Source organism: Trachurus japonicus, chromosome 8, assembly GCF_045865225.1.
Source record: "Trachurus japonicus isolate A0001 chromosome 8, Traja_1.0".
Taxonomy (NCBI): Eukaryota; Metazoa; Chordata; class Actinopteri; order Carangiformes; family Carangidae; genus Trachurus; species Trachurus japonicus.
In genome coordinates this window covers 10,976,462-11,003,695 of record NC_140914.1, presented here as the reverse complement: position 1 = coordinate 11,003,695, position 27,234 = coordinate 10,976,462, and the positions used below count along the sequence as shown (strand labels likewise).

At 41.6% G+C, this 27,234-nt stretch overlaps 10 protein-coding genes across 11 annotated transcripts; 5 read left to right on the top strand and 5 right to left on the bottom strand.

Annotated features, from left to right (window-relative positions):
• Positions 1-3,237: 3,237 nt before the first annotated feature.
• LOC146982677 (hemoglobin cathodic subunit beta-like) lies at positions 3,238-4,264 on the bottom strand. 2 transcript variants are annotated; one of them, XM_085783773.1, is made up of 3 exons: positions 4,003-4,264; positions 3,517-3,718; positions 3,238-3,395 (listed from the first exon to the last, which is right to left on the bottom strand). In XM_085783773.1, exons 1-3 carry the CDS (start codon positions 4,092-4,094, stop codon positions 3,267-3,269), a joined length of 423 nt encoding a protein of 140 aa, XP_085639899.1. In that variant the 5' UTR covers positions 4,095-4,264; the 3' UTR covers positions 3,238-3,266. The 2 variants fall into 2 exon arrangements, with proteins under 2 accessions (XP_085639899.1, XP_085639898.1); XM_085783772.1 differs by having other exon boundaries at positions 3,496-3,718; positions 4,003-4,263.
• A 996-nt stretch (positions 4,265-5,260) lies between these two features.
• LOC146982676 (hemoglobin subunit beta-like) lies at positions 5,261-6,193 on the bottom strand. Its single transcript, XM_085783770.1, has 3 exons — positions 6,038-6,193; positions 5,615-5,837; positions 5,261-5,516 (listed from the first exon to the last, which is right to left on the bottom strand). The coding sequence occupies exons 1-3, from the start codon at positions 6,127-6,129 to the stop codon at positions 5,385-5,387; spliced, it is 447 nt and encodes a 148-aa protein (XP_085639896.1). The 5' UTR covers positions 6,130-6,193; the 3' UTR covers positions 5,261-5,384.
• Positions 6,194-6,805: 612 nt separating this feature from the next.
• LOC146982675 (hemoglobin subunit alpha-B-like) lies at positions 6,806-7,766 on the top strand. The gene is made up of 3 exons (XM_085783776.1): positions 6,806-7,040; positions 7,141-7,351; positions 7,537-7,766. Exons 1-3 carry the CDS (start codon positions 6,946-6,948, stop codon positions 7,663-7,665), a joined length of 435 nt encoding a protein of 144 aa, XP_085639902.1. The 5' UTR covers positions 6,806-6,945; the 3' UTR covers positions 7,666-7,766.
• A 3,539-nt stretch (positions 7,767-11,305) lies between these two features.
• Positions 11,306-12,118, top strand: LOC146982674 (hemoglobin subunit beta-2-like). Its single transcript, XM_085783766.1, has 3 exons — positions 11,306-11,423; positions 11,582-11,804; positions 11,952-12,118. Exons 1-3 carry the CDS (start codon positions 11,332-11,334, stop codon positions 12,078-12,080), a joined length of 444 nt encoding a protein of 147 aa, XP_085639892.1. The 5' UTR covers positions 11,306-11,331; the 3' UTR covers positions 12,081-12,118.
• Positions 12,119-13,295: 1,177 nt separating this feature from the next.
• LOC146982673 (hemoglobin subunit alpha-1-like) lies at positions 13,296-14,252 on the bottom strand. Its single transcript, XM_085783778.1, has 3 exons — positions 14,136-14,252; positions 13,843-14,050; positions 13,296-13,489 (listed from the first exon to the last, which is right to left on the bottom strand). Exons 1-3 carry the CDS (start codon positions 14,231-14,233, stop codon positions 13,361-13,363), a joined length of 435 nt encoding a protein of 144 aa, XP_085639904.1. The 5' UTR covers positions 14,234-14,252; the 3' UTR covers positions 13,296-13,360.
• Positions 14,253-16,045: 1,793 nt separating this feature from the next.
• On the top strand, positions 16,046-16,866 carry LOC146982672 (hemoglobin subunit beta-2-like). Its single transcript, XM_085783765.1, has 3 exons — positions 16,046-16,193; positions 16,352-16,574; positions 16,707-16,866. The coding sequence occupies exons 1-3, from the start codon at positions 16,102-16,104 to the stop codon at positions 16,833-16,835; spliced, it is 444 nt and encodes a 147-aa protein (XP_085639891.1). The 5' UTR covers positions 16,046-16,101; the 3' UTR covers positions 16,836-16,866.
• Positions 16,867-18,007: 1,141 nt separating this feature from the next.
• Positions 18,008-18,916, bottom strand: LOC146982671 (hemoglobin subunit alpha-1-like). The gene is made up of 3 exons (XM_085783764.1): positions 18,804-18,916; positions 18,511-18,718; positions 18,008-18,160 (listed from the first exon to the last, which is right to left on the bottom strand). Exons 1-3 carry the CDS (start codon positions 18,899-18,901, stop codon positions 18,032-18,034), a joined length of 435 nt encoding a protein of 144 aa, XP_085639890.1. The 5' UTR covers positions 18,902-18,916; the 3' UTR covers positions 18,008-18,031.
• A 1,793-nt stretch (positions 18,917-20,709) lies between these two features.
• On the top strand, positions 20,710-21,541 carry LOC146982670 (hemoglobin subunit beta-2-like). Its single transcript, XM_085783774.1, has 3 exons — positions 20,710-20,855; positions 21,014-21,236; positions 21,376-21,541. The coding sequence occupies exons 1-3, from the start codon at positions 20,764-20,766 to the stop codon at positions 21,502-21,504; spliced, it is 444 nt and encodes a 147-aa protein (XP_085639900.1). The 5' UTR covers positions 20,710-20,763; the 3' UTR covers positions 21,505-21,541.
• Positions 21,542-22,695: 1,154 nt separating this feature from the next.
• On the bottom strand, positions 22,696-23,634 carry LOC146982669 (hemoglobin subunit alpha-1-like). The gene is made up of 3 exons (XM_085783763.1): positions 23,505-23,634; positions 23,212-23,419; positions 22,696-22,858 (listed from the first exon to the last, which is right to left on the bottom strand). The coding sequence occupies exons 1-3, from the start codon at positions 23,600-23,602 to the stop codon at positions 22,730-22,732; spliced, it is 435 nt and encodes a 144-aa protein (XP_085639889.1). The 5' UTR covers positions 23,603-23,634; the 3' UTR covers positions 22,696-22,729.
• Positions 23,635-25,709: 2,075 nt separating this feature from the next.
• Positions 25,710-26,477, top strand: LOC146982668 (hemoglobin subunit beta-2-like). The gene is made up of 3 exons (XM_085783771.1): positions 25,710-25,856; positions 25,974-26,196; positions 26,324-26,477. Exons 1-3 carry the CDS (start codon positions 25,765-25,767, stop codon positions 26,450-26,452), a joined length of 444 nt encoding a protein of 147 aa, XP_085639897.1. The 5' UTR covers positions 25,710-25,764; the 3' UTR covers positions 26,453-26,477.
• Positions 26,478-27,234: the final 757 nt, after the last annotated feature.

Genomic DNA, 27,234 nt, shown 5'->3' with positions numbered 1-27,234 from the left:
CTATCATAGGTGTTATCGCTGCTCTTCCTGGTGATTTTTTTTTTTTAATTTTTATTATAGTCTGTTGTATGGTATAAAAGCAATTTTATGGTGAAGATTTTTTATAGCATTTTTATAGACAGTAAATATTGAAATAACATTTGGATACTTATCATAATAAAATTCTGGCAACCACAGCTGACAGTTTGTTGTTGTCGAATTGTAATTGACTCTACTGATACTACGTTGCTCCATACATTCCAGTAGAAGCTATAGGTTACTCATAGCCATTCATTCAAGTCCTTACAATGCGTCAGCTGTTTCGGGCCAGTTGCAGACGTTTAGGCCTTTGGGCGGAGAACTGAGGGGTGAGGGCGTGAAAGAAAACAATCGGCAGCAGCAGTCACATCTGGAAACACACTCACACAGTCACACACACCAGGGTTGCATGGACGTATGCGTTGCTGCAGAGACATGAGGTAAAATAACCTACATTAGTCTATCCATTCTGTTGATGTTTGACATTAAATTAGCGTTTGTTAACCACTTTTTGTTTTTATAGTTCCTGCTCAAGAAACAACAAAATGTTATAAATAGTCGACATAGCCTCCTATATAGGCCTATAGCATGCATAGGCCTAGGCTATAAATTTGACCTGTAGGGTGCTGTGCTCTTCTTGTTATCAGGCATACCATGCAAAATTTCTGATTTCTCTTAATGACGTTAGTGGCCTAGTCTTGGCACTGACCCAGAAAACCCTCGCGCTCTGATTCGACCAGTACGACCAGTAAAAATTGGCCGAAGTCCCAGTATAACCGCCCAAGTGATGAGCGGGTAGGCTACTTCTATACAAAAGATTCCCCTAGACTTCTACATTTAGGCTTGTTGTGTTTAATCGTATTGTAGGCTATTAAGTTTATATCAATTAGCCTATGTTTTTATAATTAAACTGAAAAATGTGAATTCTTAGGACGTTTCACACATCGGTCTGATGTCGCCCGCTTGTAGCCTATTAAGTTTCTATTTAATAGCCTAAATTTCATTTATTTTTAAATCATGTGGGTACTTTTTGTGGAAAACCATGTTTAAGAAGATAGTTTTAAATGCCAAGTCCAGTAGGATCACAGAAGTCTAAGCGCGGACGTATACCTAGTGTTAGGGCGACATCTAGTGGTCATTTAAAAGTCCTACATGCACCTTTTGTATTTTGACAGTTTTACATGTAGGCTACCGGGAAAATGTGTTTTAGTATTCAATTTAACCTCTAATCTAAGATTTCTGAGATTTGCCTCTTCCGTAGACATTTGTATGAATAAGTGATGATTCAGATCAACAGAGTATCGATTAGAGGACGTGAAAGGAGCAGTTGATGCAGCGGAGGCCGCGGGGAGCTGTCCGAGGTGCTCTCCTCCCTGCCCGTGCAGGTATCAACAACCACCGCTAGAGGGCAGCTCAAGCCCATCTAATAGCTACAGGCATGTCCAAACTTTTCCTCAAAGGGCCTGTGGCTGATGTTTTTTTGTTCCAACCAACCAAGAGCACACAGTTTGATCAATCAACTCTCTGAAGACTGAGATCACTTGGTTGGAACAAAAACCTGCAGCCACACCGGCCCTTCGTGGAATAGTTTGGACATGCCTGCTCTAATAGAAATAAAGCGTGCATGTCCTTTTCTTTTACAAACCAATAAACCTCTGAACCCAACTGTCTGTCTTGTGCTTCCTTTTACTGCACCTGCAGCTACAGTCCATATGGACCAACCTCATAGCTGTCAAGCTGTACTGTTTCTACTCAGTATAGTAGAACATGCAGTCATCTAAAATGTCAAAAGTTCACCAAGTGCATGGTGTAAGGACAGCTCTGTATTTGGTTTTGTATGAATCAGATCATAGGACCTTGATCAGTAAAGTCCACTCCATTTCCCTCTTCAAGAGCCCCACATCTCACATATGTTTTTCAATTCAGTCATAAAATTGTGAGTGTTAATGTATCAAGTCCTTAGGAATTCTTTCCAATTCTTCCCTGAATGTCTGAACAATGTAAATACCACAGAGCATTGTTTCTCAGTGGATATAGTGGGTAATGTAGGCCTTAGCAGGACAAGCACCTGGTTGAACCCTTACCCAGGTGCTTGTCCTGCTTTGGGAGTCAGGGCTCTGAAGTTAACAGTCTTCTCATCAAACATCACAATACACTTAACTGTGGGTGGGAAACAAGACAACCTCCTGCTGCAACATGACCTACCTGAAGTGAAAACCTCACAATAACCATCATCTCCCTGGAGTTCAGGACCAGATGTGCCAAAAGCCATTCTGTCTCAAACGACATCCTGGGTCAAACTGTAGGCCTCCTGGCATGATGCTGGACTCTGTATAGACTGACAAACAACAAGTAAATACATACAGAGGACACTGGCGATGAAATATAAATGAACCCAAGCACAGGTAGGCTACATTGTTACTCCTTGAGAAATTGATAGAAATATTGATAGATCACTATAGGGGTTCGGGTTCGGGTTAGGTTTAGGGATAGTTGAGAACCTCTTCAGGAAGCAATACTTTGATTGCTGGGAAATTGGCTGCCTTTTTTTTATTTTTATTTTTTTTATTTATTTAGCACAAACAATATCATATAAATAAACAACATGAACAATCAACATTACTGGGATGTGCAAAGGGGAGGTATGAAACCCAAGAGGGCTTATATGAAAACCTCACCCAACATATTCTAATATCAAATTTGTTACAGTTTAAAAACAACATAGGAAAATAATTGAACAATAATGAGAAATAAGTAGAAAAGTGTAGAGATTAAACAGTAAAATATAAGGAAAAAAATAAATAAATAAGAATACGTACATAGATGAATAATACAAAACAAAAATAATGAATAAGCTCATAAGGAGAGAGAGAGAGAGAGAGGGGCGAGAGAGAGAGAGAGAGAGAGAGAGAGAGAGAGAGAGAGAGAGAGAGAGAGAGAGAGGAAAAACACAACAATAATTATCTTATGTTTGATGATACATGGTTTGACTGATGAGGTACTTTTTGAGAGCCTTTTTAAATGATGTTAAGTTAATAATTTTTTTCAGATAGTCAGGTAGCTGATTCCAGAGACGTGGACCTTGATAACGAATTGAAAATTGACCAAGAGCAGTTCTAAAGAAGGCAGTGTGGAGGTTGGAAGAGTTTCGTGTCTGGTAGCTATGCCTTGTATTTTAGGTCACAGGGTGAGTAAAGACATAGGGGCACATGGTTTAAATTAAAGTTTTATTTTTTTATTTTTCCTCCTCAGTTGTATTCACTGCTCATTGCATCCACCACAGCAGACAGAAACTTCTGCCAGGTGGCTTGGACCTGAGGATTCAGGGCGCTCTTGAGTTTGCAGGCGATGGCAATGGTGATGCAGTCGGCCAACAGCTGCGGACAAAACGCACACATCTATATTACAGTCTATATGCTGTGATGTTTGGACGTGCTTGGTTGGTTGGTTTGTTTATTGGTCTCAATGTGAACATACCCGGAAGTTATCCGGGTCCACCTGGAGCTCCTCGCAGTGCAGCCGGCTCAGAGCAGCGTATGTTCCCTTGATATTGTCCATGTTTTTCACCGCGGTGTCCAGCGCCCTCAGCACCACCCTGCCGTGCTCGGCTACTTTGGGGTTACTCAGCACAACAGCGGCAGTGAAGATGTCTCCAAACCTGCCGAAGTGCCGCTCAGTCCAAGGGTAGACGATCAAAACCCTTTTAGAAAACAAAACCACATGTTAGTAATCGCACTTAAAACTCTTCAATCCTGCATGGGGATCATTATCTCAAACACAAATGAAGATCAATAGGCTAATCATGGTTATGTTTCGGAAAAAGACCAAAAGTAAATAAGAGGTTTATATAAACAAATAGTAGCCAATAAAAAATGAATAGATAGGCTATATCCAAACAAGCCTTTTAGTAGGCTTCTTATCAACCACATAATATTACATGCTTGAAAAATGACATAAAATAGTTCAAAGTTATATGCTCTATACCTTGCCAAAGCTTCTGGTCCAACCTCGTTGATATTGATCTTTTCCCAAACAGCTTTGACCGTGCTGCGCTCCTTGTCTGTCCACTTCACCATGACATCAGTGTTAGGATCAATACATCAAACGGTGGACTGATCAGTTCTTCAGTTTTTTAACATGAAAATGAGCCTTATTTCAGTGCCTGACAAAAACACATACACTTTTTTTTTCTCTCATTAATTTACACTCAACTTTCTCATTCCCCTTGGCTCTGCTGTACTTAGTGCCAGAAGCTGTTGACCTCAGATTATTCTCGGCCTTCATTATCTGAACATTCAGGCTCCCTTCCTCCGCCCAAATAAATTATCTACCGGTCCAATATTTAATATCAAGCTGTCGTCACTCGTTTCGTGATAGACGTGTCCTAAAGTGACCTGATGTGGCAACATTTGTTGTTGTTTTTAACTGCAAAAAAAAAAACACGTCCATGCAACTGCAAATATAAAATTAGATAGGAATTTAATACTTTTTTTTTTCTTTTTCTTTTTAAGTTTCAGTAGCAACCCTACAGCCCAAGGTACAATCCTTGTTTGGAGGAAGCACATCATAGGTTTGGAAAAGTCAGGTATAGGATTTTTAGATGAAACGCAGAATAAACACTCATAGGCATATATCAACATAGGCAGCAGTGCAGACTTGGTTTTCAGTGTTCAATTAATCCGTATTTCCCTTTTTTTTATTTCATTGACGTCAATATTTTATTATCAGTTCCACAAATATTTCATAGCGTTATCGTCACATTAAGATGACTGCACCCCTTCAGACCACCAACCAGAAATAGTACCAGTCAGGGCTTTTTCCTTAGCTCATATAAAGTCACATTATTATGCCTATAATGAGTTTGACACAACTTGATTTTTCATAACCGTCACCACAACACAGTGGGGAAATCTAATGTTTAATGACATGATATCATTATCATTTAGGATATCATTTCATAAAGTGAAATTTTCCTCCATGGATGAACTGAAGTCATATGTGGTAAAATAAGTCAAATACACCAACGCTTGCTTATGCAAATGCAAAATTGTGTTTTTACCTATGGGTTTCACTAGCACTACGACTAGACCGTTATTTTGCTATTTTAATGCAGATTGGACACAGGTGGTAAAATGGCTAATTTGGTGGAGGAATATTGTTGCAGCTCTAATATTAAATAAAAAGTAAGAATGAAAGCTACTTTTTTTTTTACTTTTATAAATTATCACAAATCACAAAGAAGTTGCATTTCATTTGAGTTTTATTTCATGGATTTAGCAACAGCTACAAGGCATGTGAGCGGTTTCTTAAATCTTTTGTAGGACTGCTGCACATTGTTTGAACTTGAAGGGGTCATCTCCAGCTTCTCAGTAGTACTGTCTGGCCAGGGCGGAGACCACCGCATTCTCAAACTTCTGCCAGGCCTCCTGGAAATCAGGGGTGAAGACGGAGGGTCCAAACTTGGCAGCCAAGCAAATGGTGGTGATCTCAGCAAGCAGCTAAAAAAAATGAGGAAAACAACATATAAAGATCACATTAAGGGGGTTGTCAGTGATAAACGATGCATGTATAGAAGCAGACAAGGAGGTCAACTTACCCTGAAGTTATCAGGATCCACGTGGATCACCTGAGAGTGCTTCTCGCTCAGTTTTTTGTAGGCGCCCTTGATGTTGTCCATGTTCTTGATGGCAAGCTCCAGTCCACCCATCACTGTCTTACCATGCGCGGCAACCTTGGGGTTTCCGAGAATGGCGGCGTTGGTGGACAGGTTTCCAAATGTGGAGAAGTGTCTCTGAGTCCAGGGGTACACGATCAGAAGCCTGAAATGACACAAGACACACAAAGTTTGAGTAAAAGTTAAATAATAATAATAATAATAATAATAATAATAATAATAATAAGGTATAACAGGTGATCGCGTGGGGAACAATAATTCAATCAAACCAGCCATTGTCAAATCAATCAAATACATTATAATAATATTATATAGCAAATGAATCCAAATAAACAGTGAGGTCACCTGGCCAGAGCCTGGGGTCCAATCTCTCCCACATCGATCTTGCCCCACAGGGCAGAGATGGCGGAGCGCTCAGCATCTGTCCAATCGACCATGATGACGGTGTGAAAGTCTTGTCTGACAAAACTGGTTTTCTGATCAGAAGTCTTTTTTTTATCTGAACACCAATGTGCGACATTTCAAATTTTTATTGATTTCCGAAGGCCCCGCCTTTCAGCCCGGGAGCGATCTGATTGGACTAGTTGCATCCCCCAAATGACGTTCGTCGACCAAATTGGCATCGGTGCCAAAGACGTTTTTTTTTTTTTTTTGATTAAGATGTCCTTTTGCCCATGTGGTTTAGATAAGAAGAACATCAACAACAAAAAAACATGAGCCATGGAATAAATTCTGCTTAATGTTGTTTCAAACTTTATACAGAGAGGTGCATGGCATGTAAGTTGTTTATACCTGTCTCAAACCAATATATATATATTTCTTTATTTCGGACTCTGGGTCCATAGCATGTTTGACCCACTCATGTTTCTATATTTAAAGAGATGGTGCTAGTACCACTTGGATGTGGAAATGTGACTTGCCAGCCCCACAGTGGCATGTTACACCTTTAGACCAATACCAGTCAATTTGATGACCTTGCAATATCCATAAAAACAACCTCTAAAAGTTGTAGCATAACATCCAGATAAACAAGCTGGCAGTATGTGATATATGGGGAGTGGTAACTTTTATCAAATATAAACTGGCAATGAAAACTTCTAGATGTGTCTTTATCGGGTGAAGGGCGTGGTTTGGATTCGATACATGGGTGTGGTTGCCATTTGGTTTGATATAAAGACACTGATGATAAGTCCACCCCAAAAGCATCTTTTGATCCATATTCTCTTGCCATTACTGAAAACTCTAAAGCAGCCATGAGTCTCTCCGATAAAGACAAGGCCGCGGTGCGGAAGCTCTGGGAAAAAGTTGGGAGCAAGGCCGGAGATATTGGTGCTGAGGCTCTGGGCAGGTAAGCTAAATGCAAAGCTGCTGTAATTCATCCCAAATGAACTCATTGGGTGCATTGGGTTTGAAATACTTACTCAAATCCATTCTCTTTCTTTGTTCAGGATGTTGGTTGCCAGCCCTCAGACCAAGATCTACTTTGCCCACTGGGGGACTGATCTCAATGCTCAGCACCCACAGGTGAGGAAGCATGGCGCAACCATCATGGCAGGTGTGGGCAAGGCCGTCGACTGCATTGATGATCTTACCCGTGGTTTGCGCAAACTCAGTGAGCTGCATGCCTTCAAGATCCGGGTGGATCCTGCCAACTTCAAGGTAAGATCAGGATAGGAGGTTGTTCAAACAATTCTACTTGAACTGGGATAAATAAAATAAAATAAAAAAGATGATGTTACTTAAACCTTAAATTTGACAACTGCACACGTCTGTTTGAGTTCAGTCTGTCTCAAAAGATGCATTTAAATGTCTTAAACTGACCTGTGTTTCTTGGTTGATCACAGATTCTGGCTCACAACCTCATCCTGACAGTTGCCTTGTACTTCCCTGCTGACTTAACTCCAGAGGTCCATGTTTCCGTTGACAAGTTCCTGGCAAGATTGGCTTTGGCTCTGTCCGAGAGATACCGCTAAACCCCAGCAGCGATCCAGGAGCATTGGCTGCCCACAGGCGTCAACAACCCAACAACCCTGTCCACATACATGGGCTTGTTCAATAAATAAAGAAATAAAAAGATGTCCACGTGTCAGTTTATTTTTATTAATTTCCCTGGGTCATTATGATGTAACCATGATGCTTCATGTAGCCCTATTTCATAAAGTCAAACCATAGTCTTCTGTGAAATCTTTTAAATTACTGCATTGCTGGTTTAACATACAGTATGTTGCTATATGGTTGTATTAATCCACAGGGGGCTCTAGCTAGCTTCCTTGTTGTAAACACAAATATGCACCAACTAACACCAGTAAGGGAACTCTGCTTTTTCTGCACTTGACTTTAGTGGGGCATACTCCCGTCCTGAGTAGACAAAAATCAATTAAGAGAATGAATTACCTGATTTGGGACAACCTCTTACCCATTGGTGATCTGTTTGTTTATGGTCAACAAGGTATAGGTATAGTTAACTGCATGCATGATTCCCTCTCATGGCTGATGGTAGATAACAGGTTAGCATCAAGCACTGCTGTAATGTTTCAGTCAGTCTTGATCAGTAAAGCACCTGACTTTTTATTTACTCAAATTGTTTTTAGAAACACTGTGCAAAAGCACTAAAGGGTCCAGCAGTGGTCAGCTGGAAGTGCCTCACCCAAGAACAAAGGCCTTATCACGATCTTTTTAACTCTGTGGAATAATCTACCTCACTACCTCTGTTCTGAAAGTAAACAGGTATTTAAAAAGAAATAGAAATCCTATTTTATACGAGCTGTAAACGAGTAAAAGTGGTTCCATTTTGCTGTCTAAGAAAAACTCTGTTTAAGATTTGTGGAAATTTGCAAATGTTTGTTTTAACTTTTTAACATTTAGTATATTGTGATTGACTGTAAATGATACGCTGAGGATGTGACGTTCTTGTGTATATTCTGTGTTGTTCCTTGTGGACCCCAGGAAGACTAGCTGGCTACTAAGGTAGCTACCAGCTAATGGGGATCCTTAATAAACACACACTAAAAAATGTTGGGTCATCTCTGTAACCCAATTTCTGAGTTATTGGTGTTGAGTTAAATTTGTGGGTTGTTTTTCCAGAGTGTAACCATAGACTGTAAAAAGAATGGACGTAGCGTCCGTGACGTCACCCATTGGTTTTGGGGAGTCGTTTTTGTGACTCAAATATGGCGGCCTGAACAGCGCCATGTTGGATTGGCCGGCCGAGAACCCGCCCACTGGCCTCGAAGCAGCGGTCCACGGAGCTGCTTGGACCTGTCACTCAACGTTTCCGCGCCCTGATTGGCCAGAATTTTAACCTAATAACAGTAAAACTATAGACTTAAAAAAAAATTCACCCCCCTCAGAGTGTGTGCGGGGGTAGAAACTATCGATTGAGACGAAAAAACGTTCTGACACCAGGCTTTTAACATGTTTACTGAGGATGTAAAGTCGGCGATTTTAACATGGGGGTCTATGGGGAATGCTCCCTTCTGACACCAGCCCCCAGAGGAATCCGAGGGGATTGCAGTTTTTTGAACGCGGAAGTGAGCTTCACTTCTCAGACCGACAACTGCCCCCTTGAGTGTAACCCATTTTCAGGGTTATAGGGCTTTGAATTTAACCCAATTACTGGGTTGTGCAAGTAATTGGGTTATTTTTCAGTGAGTAACCCATTTGTTGGTTTGGGTTGGGTAATTCTGTGACTTAACCAAAGACGGTTTATAAACCAAGACCTTTCATGACGAGTCAGCTTCCTGTATGCATGTCACGTGGGCTTCTGCACGGCCACGCCCCTTTAGAGAGACCAGAGGCAGTTTGGAGTGTATTGATTCCTATGGGACAATTTAATGTGAACACCGATTATGATCGGGCCTTTCTCCCCGCGGTCACTGAAGCAAATTTTGGACTCATTTTTCACAAGCCACATCTCTTCTGAACAGTTTGACACCAAAATGGTAATTTTCAGACGGAGAGATCCGGAGAAAATCCACTTTGTTCAAGACCTGTCTCTGTCTCTACGACACACTCTCGCGAAATTTGGCACAGATCTCCTAGGCAACGTCAAACAAACGCCCGCGAACTCCCGTGAAAATGATTTAAATTATTTTTGGCATGCTAAATATTACTGTTAGTAGTGTAAATATTTAATGTTATCATAAGAAAATATAAATATCTCACTTTCATCTACCTAAAAATTGTATAAATCCACACACACGTTCACAGACGAGGTGGGGTGACGGTTGGCCACGCCCATTTAGAGAGACAGGAAGTGTATACCATTTCATATCATTGGAGCAGCCGCTCATGGAGTATCTTTCCATTTATTGAATATCTTTGACTTAACTGGCCGGTTCATTTGAAAAATGCTGTCCGCGCACTAAAACATTGGGTTATTTTTAACCCAACTATTGGGTCAAGCAAGTGCTTTATACACGACCCAATAGTTGGGTTATTTTTGACCCAACGTTGTAGTTAAGCATAACCCAACTCTTGGGTTGAATATTCAACCCAAAAGTTGGGTCAAAAAGATTAACCCAACCCGTTGGGTTAAAATAACCCAAAAAAGGGGTTCGTCCTTATTTGAACCAGCAGTTGGGTTAAAATTGGGTTATCTTTTAACCCAACTGTTTTTAGTGTGCAATTAAACAGAATGTGTTTAGGGTGTCAGGTTCCACACTGAGGCTCTCAGAGTATGCTCAGCCAGAATATGTTTCTGCTGCACCAATCACAAGCCCTCCGCTCTTATACTGGACTCTCATGTCTGACCAGTCTCTCTAGGTAAGTATATGTGGATGGACACATGAGGTAAGGATTGGGAGTCAGAAAAGAGAAAATCACTATAACATCCATCACAGTTGAAAACGTGGTTTAGGATTTAAAAAAAACATAAATCATACTTCCATAGAGTCTACGGAGAACTAACACACACACACACACACACACACAGATCACTGTGTGTGGACCACTTGTGATTTAGAGACAGACTGAAGCGCCCTCTACTGGTGAATTTATATAAAGTTTGGGTTTAGATGTAGCCTCACCCAAGCGCGCGGGGGGGGGGGGGGGCGATCTAGAGGCTCCAACCCCTAGTGTTTTTTGTTTTGTTTTGTTTTTTGTTGTTTTTTTGTATTTTGCATGTTTACTTGTTTGTGCAAATTGGATCAGATTTATGCAATTGATCTGCTTTTTTGAGCAATTGTTCTGGTATTTTTCTTTTTTCTTTTCTTTCTTTTTTTTGCCCTCTTGCCCTCAAAGGTTCTCTGCAAGGCCCTGTATAAGGTATAGATAATAAAACAAAGCAGATAAGGTTTTGTCATATTCACGTCACAACTGTTTTCATTATAATTTGAACGTACATCATCAAGGGCAAAGACAAAACTACAACATTCAAAGAAAATGAGCATAGCTTCTATCTGAAAACGGAGATAGTGATGGTCCTGTTTCTATTTCTGGCACGGAAACAATCTTGCAGCTGCAGATACTTTTATCATTGTTTCATATCCACAACACAACACTTGTCTGATCTCTACCCCCCACCCCCCACGCCTCACACCCAGTGGGAGGGGAGTTGGGGTTGCTTTAAAAGTTGCATCTGCAGCCAGTGAGCACAGGTTCTTCTGACCCGCAGAGAAAAAACTAAAGACACCGGAACAATGGTTGAATGGACAGACTTCGAGCGCGCCACCATCCAGGACATCTTCGCCAAGATGGAGTATGAGATCGTGGGTCCTGCTGCTCTCACCAGGTGACAATTTGTAGCCTATCCACATTTGGATGGATTTGATTAGAAGCTTGCATGATGATTTGACATTATTTTTGCAGAGCAAAGTCTGAGTAAACCGCCCTGCAGTGTTGGTGTCGATCATGGGCCTGATTGATGTGTGGGTGTCATGTTTGCTGCAGGTGTCTGATCGTCTACCCCTGGACCCAGAGGTATTTTGGTGGTTTTGGAAACCTCTACAACGCCGCTGCCATCAGCGCAAACCCTTTGATCCGAAAGCACGGAACAACCATCCTGCACGGTCTGGACCGGGCTGTGAAGAACATGGACAACATCAAGGAGACCTACGCCGAGCTGAGCGTGCTGCACTCCGAGAAACTGCACGTTGACCCCGATAACTTCAGGGTAAGACGAAGTGAAACAAACGAGTTTGAATTTTTGTCCGTATTCAGCCACCCCCCCCCCCCCCCCCCCCACCCCAAAAAAAAAAAACCTCCATGCACCTTTGTTGCCGTGTTTCTGACTCTCTCTCTGTGTTGTTTTGTGATGCAGCTGCTGTCCGACTGCCTCACCATCGTGGTCGCCGCTCGTTTGGGAGACGCTTTCACCGGTGATGTGCAGGCCGCTTTCCAGAAGTTCCTGTCCGTGGTGGTGACCTCCCTGGGAAGGCAGTACCACTAGAGAGCTGCAGCAGAGGAGAAGACAGAGTCTCTGTTTGTACCGTGTCTCGAAAGCAAATAAAGAAAGCACATTCAAAAACAAAAGAAATGCTTGTCTGTGATTACACTTATTAAAACTGTGGTCTGAAAAGTTTCGAGAAGATAAATAGAGCTGATAAAACAGTCAGTGTCTTACTGCAGAATATAGGTCCAACGGCACTCTAACTATCCCTGTTTTTCTAATAGAAACATGTCTCTGCTCGTCCACTGACCAAACACACTGACCATCTCTACTTGTGTTTATGCCAAACAGATGTTTTTCAGGTCTGTTTTCGAATAGAATAGAATAGAATAGAATAGAATAGAATAGAATAGAATACTCTTTATTGTACTTCCACACAAAGTGGACAACACATAGTCCTGCTAAATAAACAGGAGTAGGGGACACGAACACATATTACACTATTAGTGAATAGAAAAATTGATGAATAGCTAATCAAATAAGTGAAAAAATGATTTAACGATTGTTGATCATTTTAAGTTATTTTCTAAAGTTCCAAACATTATTTGGTTTAGACTCATCATCAAAGAACATCGTCAAAAATAATAACAATAACGCATATTATTATAATAATAATAATAATTATTATTATTATTATTATTATTATTATTATTATTATTATTATTATTATTATTATTATTATTATACTCAGTCTCCTGGTAGGTTATTGTTGTCCTAAGTGTAACAAAACTATAGCATTCCACGTTTACTAAATTTTAAGGTAAACACAACAGAAGATAAAATGCAACATAATAAATAAAACTTTAAAAGGATCTCTGTCAGTGTTTTATGTAACTCTGTTTTGTTTTCAAAAACAGAGACAGTTCTGTTGTTTTATGTTTCGAACCAGTAAATCTATTTTTTGGTAATTTGTTTATTTATTTTGCTAATCAACCGTGATAATAATAAAGAAAAGCCCCATGAAACCTCTTAAAATGTTTTGTCAGATCAACTGTCCAATGTGAATGTGAAGCAGACAGGAATCAGATCATGTTTGGAGTTTTGCCCTTAAAACGAATCATCAGAATTGTAAACTGATTACCAAAATAGCCAATTAATATACTGATCGACATTTCTGTCAGGAGTGAAAGTTGACTTGCTTAGTTTGTCACATAAACTCCTCTGACATTTCATCTTCACACAGATCATCACAAAAGAGAAAGAAAACGTTGTTTTGCTTTCATGCATTTATTTCTCATCATGCAGAGTGAACTCATGCAGTCTGCTCCATCTCCTGCTGTTTATCTGTATTTCTCGGCGAGGGCCAGAGCCAGAGCAGCCAGGAACTTGTCCAAGGACACATGGACCTCAGGGGTGAATTCATCGGGGAACATGATGGCCATGACCACGAGGATGCAGTGGGAGAGGATCTGTGGAGAAACGACAAACACGTGTTAAGTTCATGGAGATGTTCAAACTTCAAGGTATTTCAGTTTCCTTACTCCACATGTAGGCTAAGGCTGCTGGGGATGATGATCACTTCGACAAATGCTTAAATAAACGACAGGGTCAATTTTAGTCTAGTTGCTCCAAGTAGCTAAAGGTTGTTTGACTTCAGCACCATGGACAGTGAATGCGAAGGCGCTTGTGTGTTCTCCGTGTTAGAGACCCAGAAAGACATTGGACAAGTAAAAATGACATGTGCAAGTGCTGAAGTGGGCTTCAAAGAAGAAGAAAAAAGCAGTGGGCTAAACCCAGTTTGTGTTAGTGATAGCCTATCTACCTTGAAGTTAGCAGGGTCCACCCTCAGGGTGAAGGCGTGCAGCTCGCTGAGGGTCAGCAGACCTCCTTTCAGGTCGTCGATTTTGGTAATAGCATCGGCGACTCCATTCATTATGGTGACTCCGTGCTTCTTCACCATGGGAGAGTCGGGGCTCACGTCATTCCAGTGGGCGAAGTAGGTCTTGGTCTGAGGGTAGACAGCAATCATCCTGCGGAGAAGATGGAGATGGTTAAATGTCAGTGAGTCCGTCAGAGCGGGTCACAGCAGCAAGTTATTGTGATGTTGATATTCACCTGGACAGAGCGCCACTGCCGATGGTCTCAGTCTTTCCAGAGACTTTGCCCCAGAAGGCCCTGATGGTGGCCTTGTCCTTAGCAGTGAGAGTGGTCATCTTGTCTTTTTTCTTTGACTTTCGGTTGACTGTCGAGATCTGCGCAAACCGTGGGGAATTTATACTTGAAAGGGAGCGTGGACACACCCGGTACCACCTCCGAGGAGGGCGGTCCCAGTGATGGGCTGCATGATTGCGATAAACAAAGCTCTTCCAAGAATCAGGCTGCGACATATGGGTGATATAATCAACGAGCACAGGTTGAAATTATATAATTTTAAAAATATTTCTTTCTGCTATAAGGCTGTATTTTCTTAATTTGACCACAGGGTTTGTAAGATGAACTCCTTCATAAATCACTCCAGAACAAAAATGTTCAACTAGAAGATTTCCTCTGGGAAAGTTTGATAGGGCCACGGGGGCTACTGCCGGGGTTGCCATCTCTGTCAACATGGGAATCAAACCCACGACCTTAAAGCTGTACAGAAAAGAAAATTGAATTTGAGCCCACTGTGTAATAACTCATCTATCAGACGATGTAGCCCAAACTTTGTGCAAAATTCTATTTTCGAGTAAATCCGGGATGAAAGTGTGGTATTTTTTTTCACATTGGATAATGCAGGCGTACAAATTATACGTCACCCTGCTCACGATTGATCAGCCACTGATATTGGATCTGTCATCCGTCAAACACCTGAGACACACAGACACACACCGAGCTCGGTCTCGCCCCACGCATTGAATATCCCGTCCACTCGATAACGACCAATCAAATTCGTTTTCCTTACTCGGGTAAACTCTCATGGAACCTCGGCGCGACAGACAGCAGGGCAAATGGCCATTTCAGAACACCTTTAAGGTCAAGACAAAGCTTATCAGACATTATCATCTTTCACTGAGCACTGGTACAGAGGAGCTGTGGCCTAATCACATTAAGTTAGCTGTGTGTGTGCAGGAGAAAGACAAAAAGGAGAAGAAAACATCCACACAATAGGGCCTCGGGGCTGGCCTCCGCAGCTATTTCATAGCTGTAGGGGCCAGTGTGTTTGCCCCGTGGCCCAAATAATAAGCTAAGTCCAAATTTTGAAATTAATTAAGTTGGTACAACTGCAGTTTATGTTGTCAGGTTTGGTAGATTGAAGACTTTCCTCTGTCCTAACTTTCCAAACAAGCAAACCAGTGTAAGTCTGAGCTCAGTCACCAGTAAATATTATTGATTTGGTTTATCAGTTGGAAATCTTCTAATGTGAGGAGGAAAGTCAAATTCTGTGTTTTCTTGCCAATAAGTGTTTGTCTGGGGGGCTTATCTAACCCACAACACCACAGCTGGAAGGGCGGATCCACTCAACACATGGATAAGAACAGTGAAGTCTAGAGGTTTGTTGTTGTAGGTTATGATGACCCTAATTCTCACTATGAGTCATTCATAAAAACAAAACCACTCGAATCGTATATGAACAGAGGTGATGTGATTGTAAACCTCCAGAGGTCAGAACAGATGTTGTGGAAACACCTCTTACAGTACCAACAAAAGATGAGAATGCAACTTTTTTGTTTCATCTCTGCTTTAACATCATTCTAACTAATCATCAGCTACAGTGTCAAGTGTGGAGATCAGTTGTGATTCAGGTGCAGGATCACGACCCATGAGTTGTTTCAAAGTAGTTTTTTTTTTCTGGTGGAGCATGATGTTGGTCATGTAGCTTACTGTACATCAGGAAAGAGAGATGATGGCTTTGTTTCTATTTTTCGCACGTACACAATCTCATCAGAGCAGACAGTCTTATCACTGTTTCATTATGCAAAACAACACTTGTCTGATTCCCCGCCCATCCCATCGCAGGTCTCTGGGAGGCTTTAAAAGTTGCATCTGCAGCCAGTGAGCACAGGTTCTTCTGACCCGCAAAGACAAACCTAAAGCCGCAACAATGGTTGAATGGACAGACTTCGAGCGCGCCACCATCCAGGACATCTTCTCCAAGATGGAGTATGAGATCGTGGGTCCTGCTGCTCTCACCAGGTGACAACTTGTAGCCTATCCACATTTGCATGGATTTGATTAGAAGCTTGCATGATGATTTGACATTATTTTTGCAGAGCAAAGTCTGAGTAAACCGCCCTGCAGTGTTGGTGTCGATCATGGGCCTGATTGATGTGTGGGTGTCATGTTTGCTGCAGGTGTCTGATCGTCTACCCCTGGACCCAGAGGTATTTTGGTGGTTTTGGAAACCTCTACAACGCCGCTGCCATCAGCGCAAACCCTTTGATCCGAAAGCACGGAACAACCATCCTGCACGGTCTGGACCGGGCTGTGAAGAACATGGACAACATCAAGGAGACCTACGCCGAGCTGAGCGTGCTGCACTCCGAGAAACTGCACGTTGACCCCGATAACTTCAGGGTAAGACGAAGTGAAACAAACGAGTTTGAATTTTTGTCCGTATTCAGCCCCCCCCCCCCAAAAAAAAAAAAACCTCCATGCACCTTTGTTGCCGTGTTTCTGACTCTCTCTCTGTGTTGTTTTGTGATGAAGCTGCTGTCCGACTGCCTCACCATCGTGGTCGCCGCTCGTTTGGGAGACGCTTTCACCGGTGATGTGCAGGCCGCTTTCCAGAAGTTCCTGTCCGTGGTGGTGACCTCCCTGGGAAGGCAGTACCACTAGAGAGCTGCAGCAGAGGAGAAGACAGAGTCTCTGTTTGTACCGTGTCTCGAAAGCAAATAAAGAAAGCACATTCAAAAACAAAAGACATGCTTGTCTGTGATTACACTTATTAAAACTGTGGTCTGAAAAGTTTCGAGAAGATAAATAGAGCTGATAAAACAGTCAGTGTCTTACTGCAGAATATAGGTCCAACGGCACTCTAACTATCCCTGTTTTTCTAATAGAAACATGTCTCTGCTCGTCCACTGACCAAACACACTGACCATCTCTACTTGTGTTTATGCCAAACAGATGTTTTTCAGGTCTGTTTTCGAATAAAATAGAATAGTCTTTATTGTACTTCCACACAAAGTGGACAACACATAGTCCTGCTAAATAAACAGGAGTAGGGGACACGAACACATATTACACTATTAGTGAATAGAAAAATTGATGAATAGCTAATCAAATAAGTGAAAAAATGATTTAACGATTGTTGATCATTTTAAGTTATTTTCTAAAGTTCCAAACATTATTTGGTTTAGACTCATCATCAAAGAACATCGTCAAAAATAATAACAATAACGAATATTATTATTATTATTATTATTATTATTATTATACTCGGTCTCCTGGTAGGTTATTGTTGTCCTAAGTGTAACAAAACTATAGCATTCCACGTTTACTAAATTTTAAGGTAAACACAACAGAAGATAAAATGCAACATAATAAATAAAACTTTAAAAGGATCTCTGTCAGTGTTTTATGTAACTCTGTTTTGTTTTCAAAAACAGAGACAGTTCTGTTGTTTTATGTTTCGAACCAGTAAATCTATTTTTTGGTAATTTGTTTATTTATTTTGCTAATCAACCGTGATAATAATAAAGAAAAGCCCCATGAAACCTCTTAAAATGTTTTGTCAGATCAACTGTCCAATGTGAATGTGAAGCAGACAGGAATCAGATCATGTTTGGAGTTTTGCCCTTAAAACGAATCATCAGAATTGTAAACTGATTACCAAAATAGCCAATTAATATACTGATCGACATTTCTGTCAGGAGTGAAAGTTGACTTGCTTAGTTTGTCACATAAACTCCTCTGACATTTCATCTTCACACAGATCATCACAAAAGAGAAAGAAAACGTTGTTTTGCTTTCATGCATTTATTTCTCATCATGCAGAGTGAACTCATGCAGTCTGTTCCATCTCCTGCTGTTTATCTGTATTTCTCGGCGAGGGCCAGAGCCAGAGCAGCCAGGAACTTGTCCAAGGACACATGGACCTCAGGGGTGAATTCATCGGGGAACATGATGGCCATGACCACGAGGATGCAGTGGGAGAGGATCTGTGGAGAAACGACAAACACGTGTTAAGTTCATGGAGATGTTCAAACTTCAAGGTATTTCAGTTTCCTTACTCCACATGTAGGCTAAGGCTGCTGGGGATGATGATCACTTCGACAAATGCTTAAATAAACGACATCAATTTTAGTCTAGTTGCTCCAAGTAGCTAAAGGTCGTTTGACTTCAGCACCATGGACAGTGAATGCGAAGGCGCTTGTGTGTTCTCCGTGTTAGAGACCCAGAAAGACATTGGACAAGTAAAAATGACATGTGCAAGTGCTGAAGTGGGCTTCAAAGAAGAAGAAAAAAGCAGTGGGCTAAACCCAGTTGGTGTTAGTGATAGCCTATCTACCTTGAAGTTAGCAGGGTCCACCCTCAGGGTGAAGGCGTGCAGCTCGCTGAGGGTCAGCAGACCTCCTTTCAGGTCGTCGATTTTGGTAATAGCATCGGCGACTCCATTCATTATGGTGACTCCGTGCTTCTTCACCATGGGAGAGTCGGGGCTCACGTCACTCCAGTGGGCGAAGTAGGTCTTGGTCTGAGGGTAGACAGCAATCATCCTGCGGAGAAGATGGAGATAGTTAAATGTCAGTGAGTCCGTCAGAGCGGGTCACAGCAGCAAGTTATTGTGATGTTGATATTCACCTGGACAGAGCGCCACTGCCGATGGTCTCAGTCTTTCCAGAGACTTTGCCCCAGAAGGCCCTGATGGTGGCCTTGTCCTTAGCAGTGAGAGTGGTCATCTTGTCTTTTTTCTTTGACTTTCGGTTGAATGCCGAGATCTGCGCAAACCGTGGGGAATTTATACTTGAAAGGGAGCGTGGACACACCCGGGACCACCTCCGAGGAGGGCGGTCCCAGTGATGGGCTGCATGATTGCGATAAACAAAGCTCTTCCAAGAATCAGGCTGCGACATATGGGTGATATAATCAACGAGCACAGGTTGAAATTATATAATTTTAAAAATATTTCTTTCTGCTATAAGGCTGTATTTTCTTAATTTGACCACAGGGTTTGTAAGACGAACTCCTTCATGAATCACTCCAGAACAAAAATGTTCAACTAGAAGATTTCCTCTGGGAAAGTTTGATAGGGCCACGGGGGCTACTGCCGGGGTTGCCATCTCTGTCAACATGGGAATCAAACCCACGACCTTAAAGCTGTACAGAAAAGAAAATTGAATTTGAGCCCACTGTGTAATAACTCATCTATCAGACGATGTAGCCCAAACTTTGTGCAAAATTCTATTTTCGAGTAAATCCGGGATGAAAGTGTGGTATTTTTTTCACATTGGATAATGCAGGCGTACAAATTATACGTCACCCTGCTCACGATTGATCAGCCACTGATATTGGATCTGTCATCCGTCAATCAAACACCTGAGACACACAGACACACCGAGCTCGGTCTCGCCCCACGCATTGAATATCCCGTCCACTCGATAACGACCAATCAAATTCGTTTTCCGCGGGTAAACTCGTGGAACCTCGGCGCGACAGACAACAGGGCAAATGGCCATTTCAGAACACCTTTAAGGTCAAGACAAAGCTTATCAGACATTATCATCTTTCACTGAGCACTGGTACTGAGGAGCTGTGGCCTAATCACATTAAGTTAGCTGTGTGTGTGCAGGAGAAAGACAAAAAGGAGAAGAAAACATCCACACAATAGGGCCTCGAGGCTGGCCTCCGCAGCTATTTCATAGCTGTAGGGGCCAGTGTGTTTGCCCCGTGGCCCAAATAATAAGCTAAGTCCAAATTTTGAAATTAATTAAGTTGGTACAACTGCAGTTTATGTTGTCAGGTTTGGTAGATTGAAGACTTTCCTCTGTCCTAACTTTCCAAACAAGCAAACCAGTGTATGTCTGAGCTCAGTCACCAGTAAATATTATTGATTTGGTTTATCAGTTGGAAATCTTCCAATGTGAGGAGGAAAGTCAAATTCTGTGTTTTCTTGCCAATAAGTGTTTGTCTGGGGGGCTTATCTAACCCACAACACCACAGCTGGAAGGGCGGATCCACTCAACACATGGATAAGAACAGTGAAGTCTAGAGGTTTGTTGTTGTAGGTTATGATGACCCTAATTCTCACTATGAGTCATTCATAAAAACAAAACCACTCAAATCGTATATGAACAGAGGTGATGTGATTGTAAACCTCCAGAGGTCAGAACAGATGTTGTGGAAACACCTCTTACAGTACCAACAAAAGATGAGAATGCAACTTTTTTGTTTCATCTCTGCTTTAACATCATTCTAACTAATCACCAGCTACAGTGTCAAGTGTGGAGATCAGTTGTGATTCAGGTGCAGGATCACGACCCATGAGTTGTTTCAAAGTAGTTTTTTTTTCTGTTGGAGCATGATGTTGGTCATGTAGCTTACTGTACATCAGGAAAGAGAGATGATGGCTTTGTTTCTATTTTTCGCACGTACACAATCTCATCAGAGCAGACACTCTTATCACTGTTTCATTATGCAAAACAACACTTGTCTGATTCCCCGCCCATCCCATCGCAGGTCTCTGTGAGGCTTTAAAAGTTGCATCTGCAGCCAGTGAGCACAGGTTCTTCTGACCCGCAAAGACAAACCTAAAGCCGGAACAATGGTTGAATGGACAGACTTCGAGCGCGCCACCATCCAGGACATCTTCGCCAAGATGGAGTATGAGATCGTGGGTCCTGCTGCTCTCACCAGGTGACAACTTGTAGCCTATCCACATTTGGATGGATTTGATTAGAAGCTTGCATGATGATTTGACATTATTTTTGCAGAGCAAAGTCTGAGTAAACCGCCCTGCAGTGTTGGTGTCGATCATGGGCCTGATTGATGTGTATGTGACATGTTTGCTGCAGGTGTCTGATCGTCTACCCCTGGACCCAGAGGTATTTTGGTGGTTTTGGAAACCTCTACAACGCCGCTGCCATCAGCGCAAACCCTTTGATCCGAAAGCACGGAACAACCATCCTGCACGGTCTGGACCGGGCTGTGAAGAACATGGACAACATCAAGGAGACCTACGCCGAGCTGAGCGTGCTGCACTCCGAGAAACTGCACGTTGACCCCGATAACTTCAGGGTAAGACGAAGTGAAACAAACGAGTTTGAATTTTTGTCCGTATTCAGCCATCCCCCCCCCCCCCCCAAAAAAAAAAAAAAACCTCCATGCACCTTTGTTGCCGTGTTTCTGACTCTCTCTGTGTTGTTTTGTGATGCAGCTGCTGTCCGACTGCCTCACCATCGTGGTCGCCGCTCGTTTGGGAGACGCTTTCACCGGTGATGTGCAGGCCGCTTTCCAGAAGTTCCTGTCCGTGGTGGTGACCTCCCTGGGAAGGCAGTACCACTAGAGAGCTGCAGCAGAGGAGAAGACAGAGTCTCTGTTTGTACCGTGTCTCGAAAGCAAATAAAGAAAGCACATTCAAAAACAAAAGAAATGCTTGTCTGTGATTACACTTATTAAAACTGTGGTCTGAAAAGTTTCGAGAAGATAAATAGAGCTGATAAAACAGTCAGTGTCTTACTGCAGAATATAGGTCCAACGGCACTCTAACTATCCCTGTTTTTCTAATAGAAACATGTCTCTGCTCGTCCACTGACCAAACACACTGACCATCTCTACTTGTGTTTATGCCAAACAGATGTTTTTCAGGTCTGTTTTCGAATAGAATAGAATAGAATAGTCTTTATTGTACTTCCACACAAAGTGGACAACACATAGTCCTGCTAAATAAACAGGAGTAGGGGACACGAACACATATTACACTATTAGTGAATAGAAAAATTGATGAATAGCTAATCAAATAAGTGAAAAAATGATTTAACGATTGTTGATCATTTTAAGTTATTTTCTAAAGTTCCAAACATTATTTGGTTTAGACTCATCATCAAAGAACATCGTCAAAAATAATAACAATAACGAATATTATTATTATTATTATTATTATTATTATTATTATTATTATTATTATTATTATTATACTCGGTCTCCTGGTAGGTTATTGTTGTCCTAAGTGTAACAAAACTATAGCATTCCACGTTTACTAAATTTTAAGGTAAACACAACAGAAGATAAAATGCAACATAATAAATAAAACTTTAAAAGCGTCTCTGTCAGTGTTTTATGTAACTCTGTTTTGTTTTCAAAAACAGAGACAGTTCTGTTGTTTTATGTTTCGAACCAGTAAATCTATTTTTTGGTAATTTGTTTATTTATTTTGCTAATCAACCGTGATAATAATAAAGAAAAGCCCCATGAAACCTCTTAAAATGTTTTGTCAGATCAACTGTCCAATGTGAATGTGAAGCAGACAGGAATCAGATCATGTTTGGAGTTTTGCCCTTAAAACGAATCATCAGAATTGTAAACTGATTACCAAAATAGCCAATTAATATACTGATCGACATTTCTGTCAGGAGTGAAAGTTGACTTGCTTAGTTTGTCACATAAACTCCTCTGACATTTCATCTTCACACAGATCATCACAAAAGAGAAAGAAAACGTTGTTTTGCTTTCATGCATTTATTTCTCATCATGCAGAGTGAACTCATGCAGTCTGTTCCATCTCCTGCTGTTTATCTGTATTTCTCGGCGAGGGCCAGAGCCAGAGCAGCCAGGAACTTGTCCAAGGACACATGGACCTCAGGGGTGAATTCATCGGGGAACATGATGGCCATGACCACGAGGATGCAGTGGGAGAGGATCTGTGGAGAAACGACAAACACGTGTTAAGTTCATGGAGATGTTCAAACTTCAAGGTATTTCAGTTTCCTTACTCCACGTGTAGGCTAAGGCTGCTGGGGATGATGATCACTTCGACAAATGCTTAAATAAACGACAAGGTCAATTTTAGTCTAGTTGCTCCAAGTAGCTAAAGGTTGTTTGACTTCAGCACCATGGACAGTGAATGCGAAGGCGCTTGTGTGTTCTCCGTGTTAGAGACCCAGAAAGACATTGGACAAGTAAAAATGACATGTGCAAGTGCTGAAGTGGGCTTCAAAGAAGAAGAAAAAAGCAGTGGGCTAAACCCAGTTTGTGTTAGTGATAGCCTATCTACCTTGAAGTTAGCAGGGTCCACCCTCAGGGTGAAGGCGTGCAGCTCGCTGAGGGTCAGCAGACCTCCTTTCAGGTCGTCGATTTTGGTCATAGCATCGGCGACTCCATTCATTATGGTGACTCCGTGCTTCTTCACCATGGGAGAGTCGGGGCTCACGTCATTCCAGTGGGCGAAGTAGGTCTTGGTCTGAGGGTAGACAGCAATCATCCTGCGGAGAAGATGGAGAAGGTTAAATGTCAGTGAGTCCGTCAGAGCGGGTCACAGCAGCAAGTTATTGTGATGTTGATATTCACCTGGACAGAGCGCCACTGCCGATGGTCTCAGTCTTTCCAGAGACTTTGCCCCAGAAGGCCCTGACGGTGGCCTTGTCCTTAGCAGTGAGAGTGGTCATCTTGTCTTTTTTCTTTGACTTTCGGTTGACTGTCGAGATCTGCGCAAACCGTGGGGAATTTATACTTGAAAGGGAGCGTGGACACACCCGGGACCACCTCCGAGGAGGGCGGTCCCAGTGATGGGCTGCAGATTGCGATAAACAAAGCTCTTCCAAGAATCAGGCTGCGACATATGGGTGATATAATCAACGAGCACAGGTTGAAATTATATGTATTTTTTAAATGAAGGTAACACTTTACAATAAGGGTCCCTTAATTAACGTTAGTTAGTACATTATTAAGCATTATATAAACTAATGGGTTAATTAATGCTGAGTAATGCATACATAATGATAACTAATTACATTATTCAACTTTTATTCCTACTTAATAATTTATTAACTAACTTTGAGTAGTAAACATTAATTAACTGCTTACTAATAGGCTACATTAATTAATGTGTTTCCTAATCCTAAGTAATACATAATAATGATTGTTAATATATCTGTAAACAGTTAATTAATGCTTAATAGGGCCACGGGGGCTACTGTGTGTGTGTGTGTGTACTGTAATCACATAACGTTAAAGGGATAGTTCACCCCAAATTCAAATTTTTTCTAATTTTCTGCTCACCCTCATGTCGACTAAGGGTTGGGAGAAGTTTCAGAGTCATCCGTGCCTTTTTGGAGTTACGGGGGGGGTCCGCGCATCTGCAGTTATATCATACCTGTAGGGGCCAGTGCTTCGGTGTGTTTGCCCCGTGGCCCTCAGAGCCGGCCCAAGGCATAAGCGAACTAAGCACCTGCTTGGGGCCCCGTGACTATTGGGAGGGCCCCCAAAAGGCAGGTAACTTTAAAAAAAAATTGTCAATCCTTAGAGAAACACTGCATAATTACAAAAAACTTTAATTATTGTTGCATTTCAAATTGTTGTTGCACTTTTCTGTTGCAGTACATTTAAAACCAAAAATTTTAAAAAGCAGATGATGTTTTTACAGTAAATGCATTGTCTGTCTTCTTTTTTTTTTAACTTTTAGTCAACCTAGGTGACATTCAGTATCCCAGTACTATATCAATTTGAAGATTAAATGTAAATCAACCCCAGGCTGCACTTTCAGCTGAATTTGGTGCCATTTCAGAATAAAAACCATTGATGGGTAAAAACCTGCCAGGTTATGATGATTATAATGACAGAGTAAAGAATGAAATAGTATTATTGGTAGTAATAGAGGGCACCAAAATAAAGATTTTGCTTAGGACCCCATGGAGGCTTGGGCCGGCCCTGGTGGCCCTAATAATAGCCTACATCCAAATTTCGAAATTAATTGAGTTGATGGAGTGTACAACTGCAGTTGTACCTGACTGCAGTCAGGTTTGGCAGGTTGAAGACTTTCCTCTGCTCCTGACTTTCCAAACAAGCAGGACAAACAGGTGTAAATCTGAGCTCAGTCACCAGGAAATATTATTGATTTGGTTTATCAGTTGGAAATATTCCAATGTGAGGAGGAAACTCAAATTCTGTGTTTTCTTGCCACTAAGTGTTTGTTTGTTTCGGGGGCTTATCTAACCCACAACATCACAGCTGGAAGGGCGGATCCACTCAACACACGGATAAGTCTCCGGAGCTGTTGTAATGTTGGGTATGATGGACCTAATTCTCACTGTGGGTCATTCACAAAGACAAATCCACTCAAATTGAGAAGATACAGTATGAAGGTGATTGTAAACCTCCAGAGGTCAGAACAGATGTTGTGGAAACACCTCTTACAGTACCAACAAAAGATGAGAATGCAACTTTTTTGTTTCATCTCTGCTTTAACATCATTCTAACCAGCTACAGTGTCAAGTGTGGAGATCAGTTGTGATTCAGGTGCAGGATTACGACCCACAATACCCTATATGCCTATATGAGTTGTTTCAAAGTAATTGTTATGTTGGAGCATGATGTTGGTCATGTAGCTTACTGTACATCAGGACAGAGAGATGATGGCTTTGTTTCTATTTTTCGCACGTACGCAATCTCATCAGAGCAGACACTCTTATCACTGTTTCATATGCAGAACAACACTTGTCTGATTCCCCGCCCATCCTATCGCAGGTCTCTGGGAGGCTTTAAAAGTTGCATCTGCAGCCAGTGAGCACAGGTTCTTCTGACCCGCAAAGACAAACCTAAAGCCGGAACAATGGTTGAATGGACAGACTTCGAGCGCGCCACCATCCAGGACATCTTCGCCCAGATGGACTATGAGTCCGTTGGTGCTGCTGCTCTCACCAGGTGACAACTTGATGGTTTTCATTTTCAAACTTGCATGATAATTTGTCATTCTTTTGCAGAGATACATAAAGTCTGGTGTTGATTATATAATTGATGTATGTGACATGTTTGCTGCAGGTGTCTGATCGTCTACCCCTGGACCCAGAGGTATTTTGGTGGTTTTGGAAACCTCTACAACGCCACTGCCATTTCCGCAAACCCTTTGATCCGAAAGCACGGAATAACCATCCTGCACGGTCTGGACCGGGCTGTGAAGAACATGGACAACATCAAGGAGGCCTACGCCGAGCTGAGCGTGTTGCACTCCGAGAAACTGCACGTTGACCCCGATAACTTCAGGGTAAGACGAAGTGAAACAAACGAGTTTGAATTTTTGTCCGTATTCAGACATTCTCCATCCAAAAAAAACTCCATGCACCTTTGTTGCTGTGTTTCTGACTCTCTCTCTGTGTTGTTTTGTGATGCAGCTGCTGTCCGACTGCCTCACCATCGTGGTTGCCGCTCGTTTGGGAAACGCTTTCACCGGTGATGTGCAGGCCGCTTTCCAGAAGTTCCTGGCCGTGGTGGTGAACTCCCTGGGAAGGCAGTACCACTAGAGAGCTGCAGCAGAGGAGAAGACAGAGTCTCTGTTTGTACCGTGTCTCGAAACCAAATAAAGAAAGCACATTGCAAAAAATGCTTGTCTGTGATTACACTTAGGCCTATTATTATTACTAAATCAACAACTGTTTTTCAGGTCTGTGCACACACATTGGACAACACACTGTGCCTGCTCATAATAAATAATAAACGAAAAATGAGAGACAAATAAACATGAATAGCAACACACACACACACAGAAAAAATGACGAATAATGTAAGTGATGAAATTATTTAACGATTGTTGATATTTTTAAGTTATTTTCTAAAATTCCAAACATTATTTGGTTTAGACTCATCATCAAAAAATAATAATAACAATAATATTGTTATTATTATTATTATTGTTGTCATTATTATTATTATTATACTCAGTCTCCTGGTTGGTTATTGTTGTCCTAAGTGTAACAAAACTAACGATAAATAGCATTCCACGTTTACTAAACTTTATAGAAAACACAACAGAAGATAAAATGCAACATAATAAATAAAACTTTTAAAGCGTCTCTGTCAGTGTTTTATGTGTTTTACTTTGTTTTGTTTTCAAAAACAGAGACAGTTCTGTTGTTGTCTTATGTTAACCAGTAAATCTATTATTTAGTAATTTGTTTATTTAGTTGTATCAATAATGACAAAGAGAAGCCCCATGAAATCTCTTGTCAGATCAACTGTCCAAGGTGAATGTGAAGCAGACAGGAATCAGATCATGAGTTTTGCCCTTAAAACGAATCATCAGAAT